Source organism: Miscanthus floridulus, chromosome 2 (genome assembly GCF_019320115.1).
Source record: "Miscanthus floridulus cultivar M001 chromosome 2, ASM1932011v1, whole genome shotgun sequence".
Lineage (NCBI taxonomy): Eukaryota > Viridiplantae > Streptophyta > Magnoliopsida > Poales > Poaceae > Miscanthus > Miscanthus floridulus.
In genome coordinates, this window is record NC_089581.1 from 5,779,479 (window position 1) to 5,793,362 (window position 13,884).

Sequence of the window (13,884 nt, forward strand, 5' to 3'; positions counted from 1 at the left end):
TGATGTCGTCAACATAGGCCTCAACGGTCCACCCAATGAGGTCCTCAAAACACTTGAGCATACAACGCTGGTATGTAGCCCCAGCGTTCTTCAGACAGAATAGCATTGTGACGTAGCAGAACGATCCGAAGGGGGTGATGAAAAATGTTGCGAGCTAGTTAGACTCTTTCATCATGATTTGATGGTACCCAGAGTACGCATCAAGGAAGCAGAGGGTTCCGCACCCTGAGGTAGAGTTAACTATATGGTCTATGCATGGCAAAGGAAATAGATCCTTTGGGCATGCTTTGTTGAGACCCATATAGTCAACACACATCCTTTATTTCCCACTCTTCTTTCGTACAAGAATAGGATTGGCTAACCACTCTGGGTGGTACACTTCCTTGATGAATTCGGCCACCAAAAGCTTTGTGATCTCCTCGCCGATGGTCCTGCGTTTTCCCTCGTCGAAGCGACGCAGGCGTTGTTTCATCAGCTTGGAGCCTAGGTGGATTTTCAAGGCATGCTCAGCGACTTCCCTTAGAATGCCTAGCATGTCTGAGGGTTTCCATGCGAAGATGTCTTTGTTGGCGTGAAGGAAGCCAACGAGTGTGCTTTCCTATTCAGAGGAAAGTGTGGTACTAATGCGCACCATTTTTCCCACGGTGCTCCTAGGGTCTATGAGGACCTCCTTAGAGCCTTCCGCTCACTTGAAAAACTTGGTCAACCTTTTGGGGTTGGGCGCTTCTTCGATGACCTCTTTTTTTATGTTCGCGAGCTCTCTGGAGGCTACGATCGCTGCGATGTGATCACAGCACTCGACTTTGCACTCGTAGGCGCCCTGAAAGGAGATGCCGATGGTGATGACCCTGCCTAGGCCCGACATCTTTAGCTTGAGGTAGGTGTAGTTGGGGATGGCCATGAACTTCGCATAGCATGGTTGTCCCAGGATGGCATGGTAAGTTCTATGGAACCCCACCACTTCGAAAGTGAGGGTATCCATCCTATAGTTGGACGGACCCCTGAAGGTGATAGGTAGATCGATCTGCCCAAGCAGCATGGCCTGCTTTCTAGGCACGATGCCATGAAAAGGGCGCTCCGGTTGGCCGGATGCGCGCTCGGTCAACGCCCATAGCAACGAGCGTCTCGGCGTACATGATGTTGAGGCCACTGCCTCCATCCATCAGTACTTTGGTGAGCCACTTTGTGCCGATGATTGGGTCGACCACGAGCAGGTATCTCCGTGGCTATGGGACGCTCTTTAGGTGGTCGGTCTGATCGAAGGTTTTAGCGGACTCTAACCACTGGAGGAAGGCAGGTGTGGCCGGTTCAATCGCATGGACCTCGTGGCACATGATCTTCTAGCGACACTTGGAGTTGTATGCCTCTAATCCTTCAAAGATCATGAGGTAGCCATTCGGTGTTGGAAAGTCATCATCCTTCCCCTCGGCATTATCCGTGGTAGGGTCGGGGTCCTTCCCATGCTCCCCTTTGTTGGAGCCTCTAGACAAGAACCGCTTCATGAGGGCGTAGTCCTTGTACAGATGCTTGATGGGGAAGGCATGGTTTGGGCATGGCCCCTCGAGTAGTTTTTCAAAGTGGTTCGGAGTGCCATCCATGGGCTTCCATCCACCCCTACGGTTAGCAGTGGCCACGAGAGAGCCCCCACGCCGTTGCTTCTTGTTTTTCTTTTTGGCGGGACGGTTGGAGGCACCTTCACCAGCATCCTCGTCTCGCCTCTCCTTGCCATTAAGGCGATCAAAAGATCGCTCTGGCCGCCTCTTCGCCCGAGGTGTGGCTGGTGGCGATGTCAAGGAGTTCCTTGGTGGTTTGTGGACCCTTGCGCCCCAGCTTGTGAACTAGAGACTCGTAGGTGGTCCTGGATAGAAAAGCCCCTATAACATCGGTGTCGGCTGTCAGGACTCTATGAGGATGAACAATGAGAGAACACGAACAAGTATTTTTGGTGCTGCAAGCGGCAACTTTTCTGGTGTCTCTCTATTCATTATAAAGAAAATACATGCAGTCATACATGGTTACAAACTAACCGAGACAATCACGGCATGTCCACAATCGGTTGTTGCCATCCCAACACCCAAGACATGTCGCCTGCCATGCTTAGCCACTAATCAATCTAAGCTACCAAATATAGTTAGCGGGTGCTCAGGGTTTATTCTAACAATCTCCTCCTAAGCCCTTGAGCATCTACTCTAACTTCTTCATGCTGATTCCATCACGGAGTTCTTGAAACCTGCTTCGTCCGAGCGCCTTTGTCAGGAGGTCACCCAGCTGAAATTCAGTGCCAACAAACTCGACGTCGATCAGCTTCCCGTCGCAGCATTCCCGGATAAAATGGAATTTGATATCTATGTGTTTACTCCGGTCATGGTGCACAGGATTCTTCATCAAGGCGATGGCGGACTTGTTGTCCACCTTGAGCTTGGGTGCGAGGACTGCTCCTCCGACGAGCTTGGCCAGCAGGCGTGCCAACCAGATCGCCTCACACGCAGCTCCTGCAGCAGCGATGTACTCGGCCTCGCATGAGGACAGGGCCACCACCCTTTGTTTTGCCGACTGCCACGCAATCGGACCTCCAGCCAGGAAGAAGATCAGCCCGCTTGTGCTCTTCCGGTCGTTCACATCACCTGCCAGGTCACTGTCCGAGTATCCCAGCAGCTTAGGAGCGCCGGAGTTCTTCTTTCCTGGGTGGTAGTGCAGCCCCCACTGCTGTGTTCCGGCGACGTACCGAAGAACACGCTTCACTGCAGCGAGGTGCTCTTGGCGCGGTCCCTCCATGAAACGGCTGAGATAGCCAACAGCATAAGCCAGGTCAGGCCTGGAGTTACACAAGTACCTGAGGCTGCCGATGATGCTACGGTACTCCGTTGCATCAACGCTTGGAGTGTCACCCTCCTTGAGCAGCTTCAGCTTGGGCTCCATTGGCGTGGCACTGGCGTTGCATCCAGCCATGCCCGCCTTCTCGAGAATCTTGGCGGCATACGCGGTCTGTCGGAGCGTGATGCCGGCTGATCCTTGTGACACTTCGAGCCCGAGGTAGTAGGAAAGTAACCCCAGGTCACTCATGCGGAAGGTGTTCATCATCTGCGCCTTGAACTTGTTCACAGCTCCCGCATCGCCTCCGGTGATGATCAGGTCATCAACGTAGACGCCCACGATCAGGCGCCCTGTGCCTCCACCGCGTGTATACATACCGTGCTCGTCGACACAGCGCTTGAAACCGAGGCCGAGCAGGGAGGCGTCGAGCTTCTGGTTCCAGGCCCGCGGAGCTTGACGGAGCCCGTACAGTGCCTTGCGGAGGCACAGTACCTTGTGCTTGTTCTTGCTGTCGACGAAGCCGGGAGGTTGCTGAACGTACACCTCCTCTTGAAGTTCCCCATTCAGGAACGCCGATTTGACGTCCATGTGGTGGACGCCCCAGCCAAAGTGTGCGGCAATGGCGAGCAGCAGCCGGACTGACTCCAGCCGCGCGACGGGGGCGAACACCTCATCAAAGTCGATGCCAGGGCGCTGCACATATCCCTTGGCCACGAGGCGCGCCTTGTACTTGACGATGGCGCCGTTCTCATCATGCTTCACCTTGTACACCCATTTGAGGCCGATGGCGTGTTGATCCCGAGGGAGCTCAGCCAGCGACCAAGTGTCATTGTCACGGATGGACTTGAGCTCCTCCTCCATCGCCGCGTTCCAGTTCAGATCACCGTCCGCATCCTTGAAGGACTTGGGCTCCTCCACGCTCACGCTGTGCAGCTCGCCTTCCTCGACGTCGCGGTTAGCCCGCCCAGGCACGGTGTTGGTGCCCAGGACGTTCTCGAGTGTCCTGTAGCGGTGCTCCAGGTCCTCGTCGTCGTCTGCGTCGAGGTTCGGGTCGACGCTCAGTGGCGTCGCGAACTCCACCTGCGGCGCCTTGGTGACGTTAGGCGCGGCAGTAGTAGGTGAGGGCGAGCCCGCTCCAGAAGCTGGTGGCGTCGTGCCCCCAGTGCGCGACGGCGTGCCCAGCACAGGTGGTGCCGGACTCGCGGCATGCGACGGGGAGCCAAGTGCAGACGGTGCAGGAGCCTGACGACGCAGCTCGTACTCCTCCTCGACGGTGAACGGCACCAAGCTATCACTCGGCGCGGCACTCCCCCAGTCCCAGCGCGCGTTCTCGTCGAACACGACGTCGCGTGCGACCCGGACGCGCTCTGTGGCGGGGTCGTAGAAGCGGTACGCTTTCGCTCCTTCCTCGTAGCCAATGAAGACCACCTTCCGACCACGGTCCTCGAGCTTGGACGGGTGAGGGCGCAGATGCTTGATGTAGGCGACGCACCCGAACACTCTTAGGAAGTGCACGGGTGGCTTCTTCCCGTACCACGCCTGGAACGAGGTGAGGCCGTCGAGGGCGGCTGTTGGCGACCGGTTGAGGAGGTACACGGCGGTGTGCACCGCCTCTCCCCAGAAGAAGCCCGGCATGCTCCGTGCACGCAGGATGGAGCGCGCCGTGTTCACGACCATCTGGTTCCTCCTCTCCACGACGCCATTCTGTTGAGGAGAGTGCGGCACAGAATGTTGACGAAGAATTCCCTCGCCTGCACAGTACTCACCGAATTGTACTGAGGTGAATTCTCCTCCGTTGTCAGTACGGAGGACCTTCAGCTTCTTGCCGGTCTCCCGCTCGACCTTCGCCTGAAAGGTCATGATGGCCGCCGGTGCATCTGCTTTGGAACGCAACAAGGTGAGCCACATATACCTGCTCATGTCATCGACCATCAGCAGGAAGTAGGCGTTCCCGGCCGGCATCGCAGGGGAGATGGGACCGCAGAGGTCACCATGGACGAGCTCGAGCTGCTCCTTCGCCCGGAACTTCACGGCCTGCGGGAACGGCGCTCTCTTTTGCTTTGCGAGAACGCAGTCCTCACAGACTTGATCGATGTGGTCGATGTCTGGCAGCCCCTTCACCATCTCGCCCCGGCTCAGCTTGCGCAGCGAACGGAAGTTCAAGTGCCCGAACCTCTCGTGCCACATCCAGGCGACGTTGCCGACTCGCGTGGTGAGGCACACCGGGGCGGCGATGTTCATGTCGAGGTAGTAGAGGCGGCTCGGAGATCGATGCACCTTGGCGAGCAGGCGACGGTGCAGGTCGAAGATGCGGAGGATGCCTTCCTCGATGACGACCTTGAAGCCGTTCTCGTCCATCTGCCCGAGGCTCACAATGTTGGTGGTGAGCCGCGGGATGAAGTAGACGCAGTCGAGCCGGCGGTGTTCGCCGGATCTGAGGGCAAAGAGCACTGTGCCCTTCCCTTCGATGTTGACCACCGAGCCATCCCCGAACTTGACTGTGCCGGTGACGCTGCCGTCGAGCTCGGAGAAGACGTGGCGCGACCCGGTCATGTGGTTCATCGCTCCGGTGTTGAGGACCCAGCGGCAGGGCCCCTCCGCCTCCTTCTCATCCTCCCTGAGATGAAGGAGGACTTTGGGCTCGGCGAGGTGGACGCGCGCGCGTGCATCGACGGCGGGCGGCGGCGGCGGTGTGGATTGGGGAGAGGAAACAGGTGACGCGATTACCTCCGTCACAGCGGCGATGTACATCAAGGCCCGTTCCTCCTCCTCCTCAGCCTGGGCCACATGGGCCGCGGCCTTCTTTTTCTTACCACGGCAGTCTCGGGCCCAATGGCCCTTATTGCCGCACTTCTTGCAGACCGTGCCAGGTGGCGGCTTTCCACCACCAGCGTTGCCAGCGCCCGCGCCGTGACCGTCGTGGTCGTCACGCGTCGCGCCTTGACCGCCACGACCGCGGCCGCGGCCATGGTTCTTCCCGCGACCGTTGGAGCCGCCGCTGCCACCGGAGCTCTCCTGCTCGCGACGGCTCTTGCGACGCGCCTCCCAGTCCTCCTCGCAGAGCAGGAGTCGCCCCATGCCGTCCGTGATCTCTTTCGGCTTGCCGCGTTCCTCGAACACGCGCAGCCGCCCGATGACGTCCTCGATCGACGTGTTGTTCAGATCGAGAAACATCTCGAGGGAGACGGTGGCTTGAGATAGGCGATCGGGAACCACCTGCAGAAGTTTCTTTACCACTTCGGCGTCGGTGATGTTGTCGCCGAGGATGCGCAGGTTCACGGCGAGCGACGTGATCCGGATCCCGAACTCGGAGACAGACTCGCCATCCTTGAAGACGAGCGCGCCGAACTCGCGGCGGAGCTGCTGCGCGCTAGCGTCGCGCGCGCGGCTGTCACCGATCCGGAGCACTTTGACGGCGTCCCACGCCTCCTTCACGGTCCGCTTGCGACCGAGCGTCCCCCACATCTCGGAGGGGACCGAGCGCAGGAGGCCCGCCATTGCCTGGCGGTCCTGATGGTGCTCATCTTCATCAGGGTCTTCGTCGATGCCGATGTCGACGGCGTCCTAGACGTGGAGGGTCTGGAAATTCACCTCCATCACCAGCGCCCATTCCGGGTAGTTCGTTCACGTGAGCATCGGCCACGCGACGTTGGCGGAAGAGCGCTCGACGACGCGCTCCACGATCCGTGATCCAGAGCGGTGACGACTGCCGGAACGGCCACGGCGACGGCGCGGCGATCGCGAGGACTTCGGCTTCTTCTCACCGTCGGCATCTTCAGTCGGCTTGATCTTGGAAGGCGACTGGGAAGACATGCCTACGATGGTGAACCGGCTCCGATGCCAATTGTCAGGACTCTATGAGGATGAACAATGAGAGAACACGAACAAGTATTTTTGGTGCTGCAAGCGGCAACTTTTCTGGTGTCTCTCTATTCATTATAAAGAAAATACATGCAGTCATACATGGTTACAAACTAACCGAGACAATCACGGCATGTCCACAATCGGTTGTTGCCATCCCAACACCCAAGACATGTCGCCTGCCATGCTTAGCCACTAATCAATCTAAGCTACCAAATATAGTTAGCGGGTGCTCAGGGTTTATTCTAACATCGGCGATGTTAGGTAGCTCATTGCACTACCGAGCGAAGCGTCAAATGTACCCACGGAGGGTTTCTCTGACCTTCTGTCGGTAGTTCTTGAGGTCCCATGGGTTTCTAGGGCACTTGTATGTGCCCTGGAAGTTTCCCATGAAGATCTCCTTCAGGTCCTCCCAACCTTGATTCTGTTGGACAGCAGGTGTTCCAACCATGTTCGTGAGGAATGGGCCAAGAACAATGAAAGGTTGCGAATAATGAAATCATCATTATCCACACCACCAGCTTGGCAGACAAGCTGATAATCCTTGAGCCATAGTCTAGGGTTTGTTTCCCCAGAGTACTTTGGGATGTTGGTTGGTGGTCGGTACCTTGGTGAGAAGGCAGCGTTGAGGATGTGTCAACCGAAGGCCAGAGGCCCTGGGAGGCCAAGGATCGGGCTTCGGTCCTCGCCACTATCATAGCGTCCACCACAACGAGGGTGATAGCCATGGCTCGCTCCCTCTCTCGGATCATTGTGGGTACGCCTGCGAGCGTCAAGGGTGTTGCGTGCATCATGGTTGCGGTCGAGACGCTGATGCACCAGGACCACGGCATGCTGCCCACACGCTTTGTGGTGCCTAGTGGACCAACGTATCCCTGCCAGGACGCTCTGAGAGCATGCGTTGGCTGGCGTTGAGCTCACATCACCGAGACAATGAGCTCTCGGCCTACTGCGCCACCGCACGCTCGAGTAGCGTGTGAATCTTGTGGTGGGCCTGATGATCCTCGAGCGTTGTGGCCTCTGGAAGGCCATGGAGCAAGGCCGCCGTGGCAGCGATGTTCTGGCTCTCCCGGATGAAATGTGGGAGGGCTTCATCATCGGTGATGATCCTTTGGTTCATGTCGCGGGCCATGGCGCGTGTGCGCCGGTCGTCTCTGTGGCGCTCGATTTCCCGATCAAGCTCCATGCATTCCTGCTCAAGCTAGAGCTATGCTTCCTCGATCTCTCGGTGTCGGGCTTTTAGCTGCTCCACCTGCATGCAAGGTGGGGCCACTGTCTCCCCCTGGCCTTGTCATCAAGGTTGTTCACCAGGGTAGCCTCCTCCTCATGGATGCTTTCGACGTGTCCCTCGGAGGTACCCATCATGAAGCATTCGTGAGAGGGGTGATGGCTTCCCCTATTGGAGTCAGAGCCAGAGGGCAACTCTGGCTCCTCTATGAGGAGGTCATGGAAAGATTATGTGATGTGTTCGATCACCCCTATGAATTCATCGTTCATGGGAGGTGGAATCATGCGTTGTGCCACAAGGTGGCTAACAGTCCCCACGGTATTGCAGAGACCGAATGGAAGCACTATCGGGGCGCTCCGTATGAGGTGTTCAGGAGAGAGGGGTTCCCCTCTAGCAAGCTACACCATGTCATTAGCGTAAGAGAAGGTGAGGTGGCTCGGGTCCTCCCTAGACGGCTAGGGTCCTAGGGAGACACCGAGCTAGCACTCAAGCCTTCCATAGTCGACGCCAATGGAGGGGAGAGGTTGGATGGTGGTGTGATCCAATGCCAACTCTCCTCCCACCGTGATGATAAAGTCTAGGTCCCCGAAGTGCACGTGTGCGCCTAGGATCCAGCTGATACCGTGGCTAGCCATCTATGGCCTAATGTTAATGTTGGAACATGCAAAGGTCCCCTACCTAGCGCCCCAACTATCGGTGTTTCGAGTAAACACCAACGAGTAAATTTGTGTTATTGTGCGTCTGGCCCAGATGGTATGCTAAAAAGACATAAGGTTTATACTGGTTCGGGTAGAATGTCCCTACATCTAGTTCGTGGCTGCTGCTCGTGTTATTAGCACTAAAAAGTTCATGGTAGGGGTTACAAACGGGCAAGAGAGGGATGGGTCCCAAGTCTCTGATGGAAAGGTCGAATAGGCGCTAAGAGCTTGGTCACTGCTCAGCTATGTGTGATGTGATGCATGGTGTGTTGAATCGATCCCCTTAGTGGGGTGCCTTGCCTTCCCTTTTATAGGCCAAGGGGGAGCAGGGATTACAGATGAGAGAAAGAAGAAAAACCAGAGGCAAAGGAAGTCCTTCAAAGATGCTGGGTCTTCCTTTTCCTCTATTCGAGGCCCACTAACATGGCAGGTGGTGCCAGGAATAGTTCCATGCTAGGTGCATGTTCGCTGATCCTGATAGGGCCACGCTGGGTGTCTGTCCGCTGATGATGCTATGTCCTGGCATTGTCAGCAAGTCATCATGTCCCATCCCGCTTCGGCGGGCGGCATGGTGGACCAGGATGCTGATCTGTGGTCATACAGGGAGCAGACGGTGCAGTGACCGTACATCCGTTACTGTAGGTGATGCGAGTTTCCCCCTAGACCGTAGTGGTTGTCGTGTGCTTCTGTCAGGATTCGTGCCTGAGGGCAGATGGCAACACCCACAACACTGTAAGACAAATGTTGGCGCCTACAACACTATTTGGACTCTGACATGACTGGAAGGTCTCAAAGCACCCTTCTGGTCATATCCTGATGGTACTTTCCTACAGGCGTGCAGGGCATGGTCCTCGGTATTGTGGTTGACTTGAGTGCCCTGCCTTATCTGCGCATGTAGTTATGAAGGCGCAGCGCGTAGACGTCGGGTGAGGTGGAGCCAATCCTCAGATGTCGGGCAAGGCGGAGCCAGCCCTCAAGGGTCGGGTGAGGTAGAGTCTGCCCTCAGATGTCGAGTGAGGCAGAGCCAGCCCCTAGACATCGAGCGAGGCGGAGCCAGCCCTCGGGGGTTGGACGAGGCAGAGTCTGCCCTTAGACATCGAGCAAGGTAGAGCTAGCCCTCGAGAGTTAGCCTAAGGTGGAGTCAACCCTCGAGGGTCGAGCAAGACGGGGCCTATGGCCACAACGCCCACTGAGGCAGAGCCAACCCTCGAGGGTCAGACGAGGCAGGGCCCATGGTCTCGGTGGATGGACGAGAAGTGACCCGGCAAGTGGTGTAGTCGCGCTCTCATCCCCATGGATGAATCAATGTTGACAGTCATTAGCTCCTCTTTGGGTACCCTAATATTGGTTCCCGACAAGATTCTCGTGTAGGAGGAGGTCCCGAAGCCGCCACTGACTGACTCAGCTGACACTGCGCCTGCCCAAGGCAAGCCCCGGTGCATAACCTCTATTTTATAATTCACTGTATCTAAATGTGTTGTGCATTTATGTTACAGGATTTTTTTGGAAACTACATGCATAGATACACCTGTCCTAAGAGTCTTACCAGTGCAGGTTCGAGTAGATGCTATGCTTAGGTCATCGGTAGCATGAGTAACCTACTGTTGCTCACAATAGGGGATTATTATTACTCTCATAATAAAATGATGAAAGGAAAAATGGAGACAGGGCAGGGATATAGTATGGGTATTGGTGGGTGTAACAGGTTGTGTCCCACTATTTTCCCTATTCATGTCAATTAAGGACCGTCCGTTGATGTGGATGGTAGTCAGGTCATAGACTTATTATCCTGAGCACATACTTGCTTATGGGAGCGAGAAGGCTCGTTACGCTCTTGTCGTTGGTTCTGGCTCTTTTCGGACCGACTAATTGGAGGCGGAAAAAGGTGGAGGTCTAAGCATCATATTGAGACCGGGTCTAAAGTGTGGGGGCTTGGAGTTCAAGTTTGAACGGGGACTTGGACCCCGTGATAGGAGTGGAATGGGTTGATCTTGTTTGGGCCTAGGGTACAAATAGGGCGTGTTTTTCGAGGTACCCAGCTAGGATACATTGGTTCGTGAATCACCATTTCCGTGAGACGGTACGACTTGGCTATGGTCTAGCACCGTAGTAAGAACTAGAAGATGAAAGATGGTGAAATGGTTCTGATTGCTTAACCCTTGCTTGAAAGTAGAACATGTGCTTACCTAGAATGGTTAGCTAATGAAGTAATCATGACTGCTAACAAAACTTGACTGTAAGGATGAACTATTAGTAATGCTTTCCGCAAACAAAAAGAAAACAACAAACCCATATTGCCTATCATATCCTTGAGAGTCGAGAAACTATTCCCACTAGTCGGGTAAGTCTTGCGAGTACATTATGTACTCAGGGTTTATTTTACCCATGTTGCAGGTGCGGCTTGAGAAGTAGCTCTTGTGGGGAGGATTCTTCTTGTGGGCACAGACGGATCCTTGTATCGTTTCCGCTAGATGTTTATTTTCATTCCGTTGTTTAATTATCACACTCTGAACTCTAGTATTGTAATAAATAATTTTCAAGAACTCTTGTTGTATGAAATGGACTAAGTATTGTAAGCTCGTACTCATTATTGGATTCTGGATGTAAAACATTGATTGTTTCGAGTTCTCCCTTGGGGTGTGCTCGACGGAACTGTCCGATGTAGCTCACTTTCGAGGTGCTAAGTGTCTAGTGGAAGACGAGCGCCTCCGAAAGCATGTTATTTTAGGCGGTTCTGCCACACATTTGTGTACAGGCAGGCTTCTTTGATGCATCTGTGTCAGGTGGAATCATACGCAGGGGTTTTAAATCATCAAACTCATGTTGTTCCCACACAGTATTATCCACCACAACTAAGGGAACTTGGCAATGCATCTATGACATACATTTCAAACAAGTTTTGGAACTTCACTTCATCTACAAGCATTACATCCTCACCAACAATCTTGACAAAGAACTAAACTGTGGCCTTCTGGTTAGAGCTCCAACTAACTACACTGGACAGGCTAGAAAGCAGCAAATCAAATGTAATCGTGCCTACCTCCACAGCCCAGTTAACAACCTTTCCCTTACAATATGATTTTTTCCCATGACTGTCTTTCGTCATAAAGGCTTCAACTTTGATCTCAAACGAAAACATAGACATCCTAGCACAATAGAAATGAGAAGAAAAACAGTCAAAGCTGAATTGAAACAAGCATGAGCGGAAAACCCTAACAACTTATACTGCATAATTGTCCCAAGTTAGCCCATAGCAACTTCAACCACGAGTTAGCGTTCCACTAAGAGAGAGCATACCTGGATCCGAGGTTGGCGTCTTCCGGCGCCGCCACCGAAGGCGCGGGAGGGATGTCGCTGGTCTTCATGGCCACTGCAACACTACTGGACCAGCGCCTCAGCGATGTCGACCTTCATGGTTGGAGGATGCCCACTCTGCCTAGTCTTCGCCGGAGACCAAGTGCACCACCGCAAAGCGCCTCGCCGTCGTCGGTGAACAAGATTTGCGCCGCTGGTGTTCTAGGGTTAGGGATTGGGGAAGCGAGTGGGGAACGGGGACGGCGAATGGATAGAGGACGTAGGTGTCGGTGGCCTTATCCTTTCGAGGGAGGGCAAATGAGTCCATACGAAAATATGTCTCACTCCGATACGCCTGAAAGTGGCCCCAAGACGTTGTCTGGCGTACATAGTGGCGTGCCTCAAACAAGTGCGGAATTATAATGGCACTGGCATAGTTTGTCGAATAGTAATGGTGCGCTTCAAAAATGGAAGAATTATAATGACACAGATCCAATTAACCCCTTAGTTTATTAGCTATTAGCTATAAGCCTGTTAAAATCAGTGTAGTTTGCACAGAGTGAGGAACGATTGGAAGAGTGAAGCCGGAGGTCCAATTATTATTCTAGTCTCGTTGTTCCATCCTTTCATGCTTTCTCCCTTATTTAGATGCATGTGTGTCCACTTCGATTCATGTGTTGGAGTGGGATTGGAATGGAACTTAGTTTAATTCCACTACAATCTACTTTAGCCCATGTGAATTGAGATGAATACATGCCCATCCAAACAAAACCTTAATATTATACTCAAGGGTAAAGTGGTAGGTTTGTGAATTATGATTTGTGAAATTATAATGTACCAGCATTTAGGAAAAAATACTTATTTGGTTGGTTGGTGTCATAGTTTGTCACGTCTAATCTTTGATAAATTGTGGTTGTTACAGAAAGTGGGCAAATAAAATCAAAGTCATACTTATAGTAAAGTTTAGTAAAAAAATAGTCTAAGACATGCGAGGTAGAATATTAAGAAAGCATAGTGTGACAAGTTATAGTCATGAACCAAATAGACCTGTAGTGTTCAGAACTGTAGCATTTGGAAGACAGATCTTGTTGCTCATATTGCAGCTGCAGTTACCATGAGTTTGGGAAGCAAAGCATGTTTCCTCCTGTGCAGGCTGCACACAGGGGAGTCTCTAGAGTCTGGGAACAACAGGCTGCTAGGGTTGAAAACGGACGGAATTTTTCCCGTTCCGAACCACCCAGTGACGAAGCCAGAAAAATATTTAGGAGGGGTTGAACAAAAGAATAGAGGCTTTTTTATCTTCTCTTAACCTTAACCCCTCCTACCTAATACATATATGCATAAAATTTTAAGAGAGGGCTTAAGGGGGCTCCACGTGCCCAGGATTGGTAGGGGGGCTAGCCCCACCGCTGCCTCCGTCGCTGGAACCACCCATTTTTCTACATTTGACCTGCCCGTTTCTGTATTTTCAAAAAGAGTAAATTTTACTGGCGGTCTTAAAACTTGTCCCGAGTTCTCATCTAGGTCCTGGTACTTTTAAATTGCACAATTAGCTCCCTAAACTTGTCCTAGGTTCTCATTCAGGTCCTGATACTTTTAAATTACGCGTTTAGCTCTCTAAACTTGTCCCAAGTTCTCATACAGGTCCCGATACTTTTAAATTACACATTCAGGTCTCTAAAGTTGTATTGTTGTACCATTATGGTCCATCCACCCCTGTACCATCATCCTCACCTTCGTCAAACCGCACATGCCCGCCCTACCCGCGTAACCATGCAGCGCTGCACCATGCTTGACCTCCTACACCATGCATGCCTATGTTGCATCGTTAGTGCGGTGCCGCACCCATGTTGCCACGCTAGGCCATGTCGTGCTCGCCGCACCGCCATGCCGCGTGCTCCACTCACCCTACTGCACTACAATGACAACCCTATTGTTGTCGAGGGAGGTGAGGAAGGATGGGAGTGTAGGGAACTAAGTGTGAAGAGA

At 53.5% G+C, this 13,884-nt stretch overlaps 1 protein-coding gene and 1 pseudogene across 1 annotated transcript; one reads left to right on the forward strand and one right to left on the reverse strand.

Annotated features, from left to right (window-relative positions):
- Positions 1-685: 685 nt before the first annotated feature.
- On the reverse strand, positions 686-1,039 carry LOC136536007 (uncharacterized). Its single transcript, XM_066528442.1, has one exon. The coding sequence runs from the start codon at positions 1,037-1,039 to the stop codon at positions 686-688; it is 354 nt and encodes a 117-aa protein (XP_066384539.1).
- A 4,496-nt stretch (positions 1,040-5,535) lies between these two features.
- On the forward strand, positions 5,536-6,504 carry LOC136536008 (uncharacterized; annotated as a pseudogene).
- Positions 6,505-13,884: the final 7,380 nt, after the last annotated feature.

What these genes read in the sequence shown, in the direction of transcription:
- LOC136536007 (XM_066528442.1), bottom strand. Translation starts at nt 1,039, where the DNA reads ATGCTGCTTGGGCAGATCGATCTACCTATCACCTTCAGGGGTCCGTCC.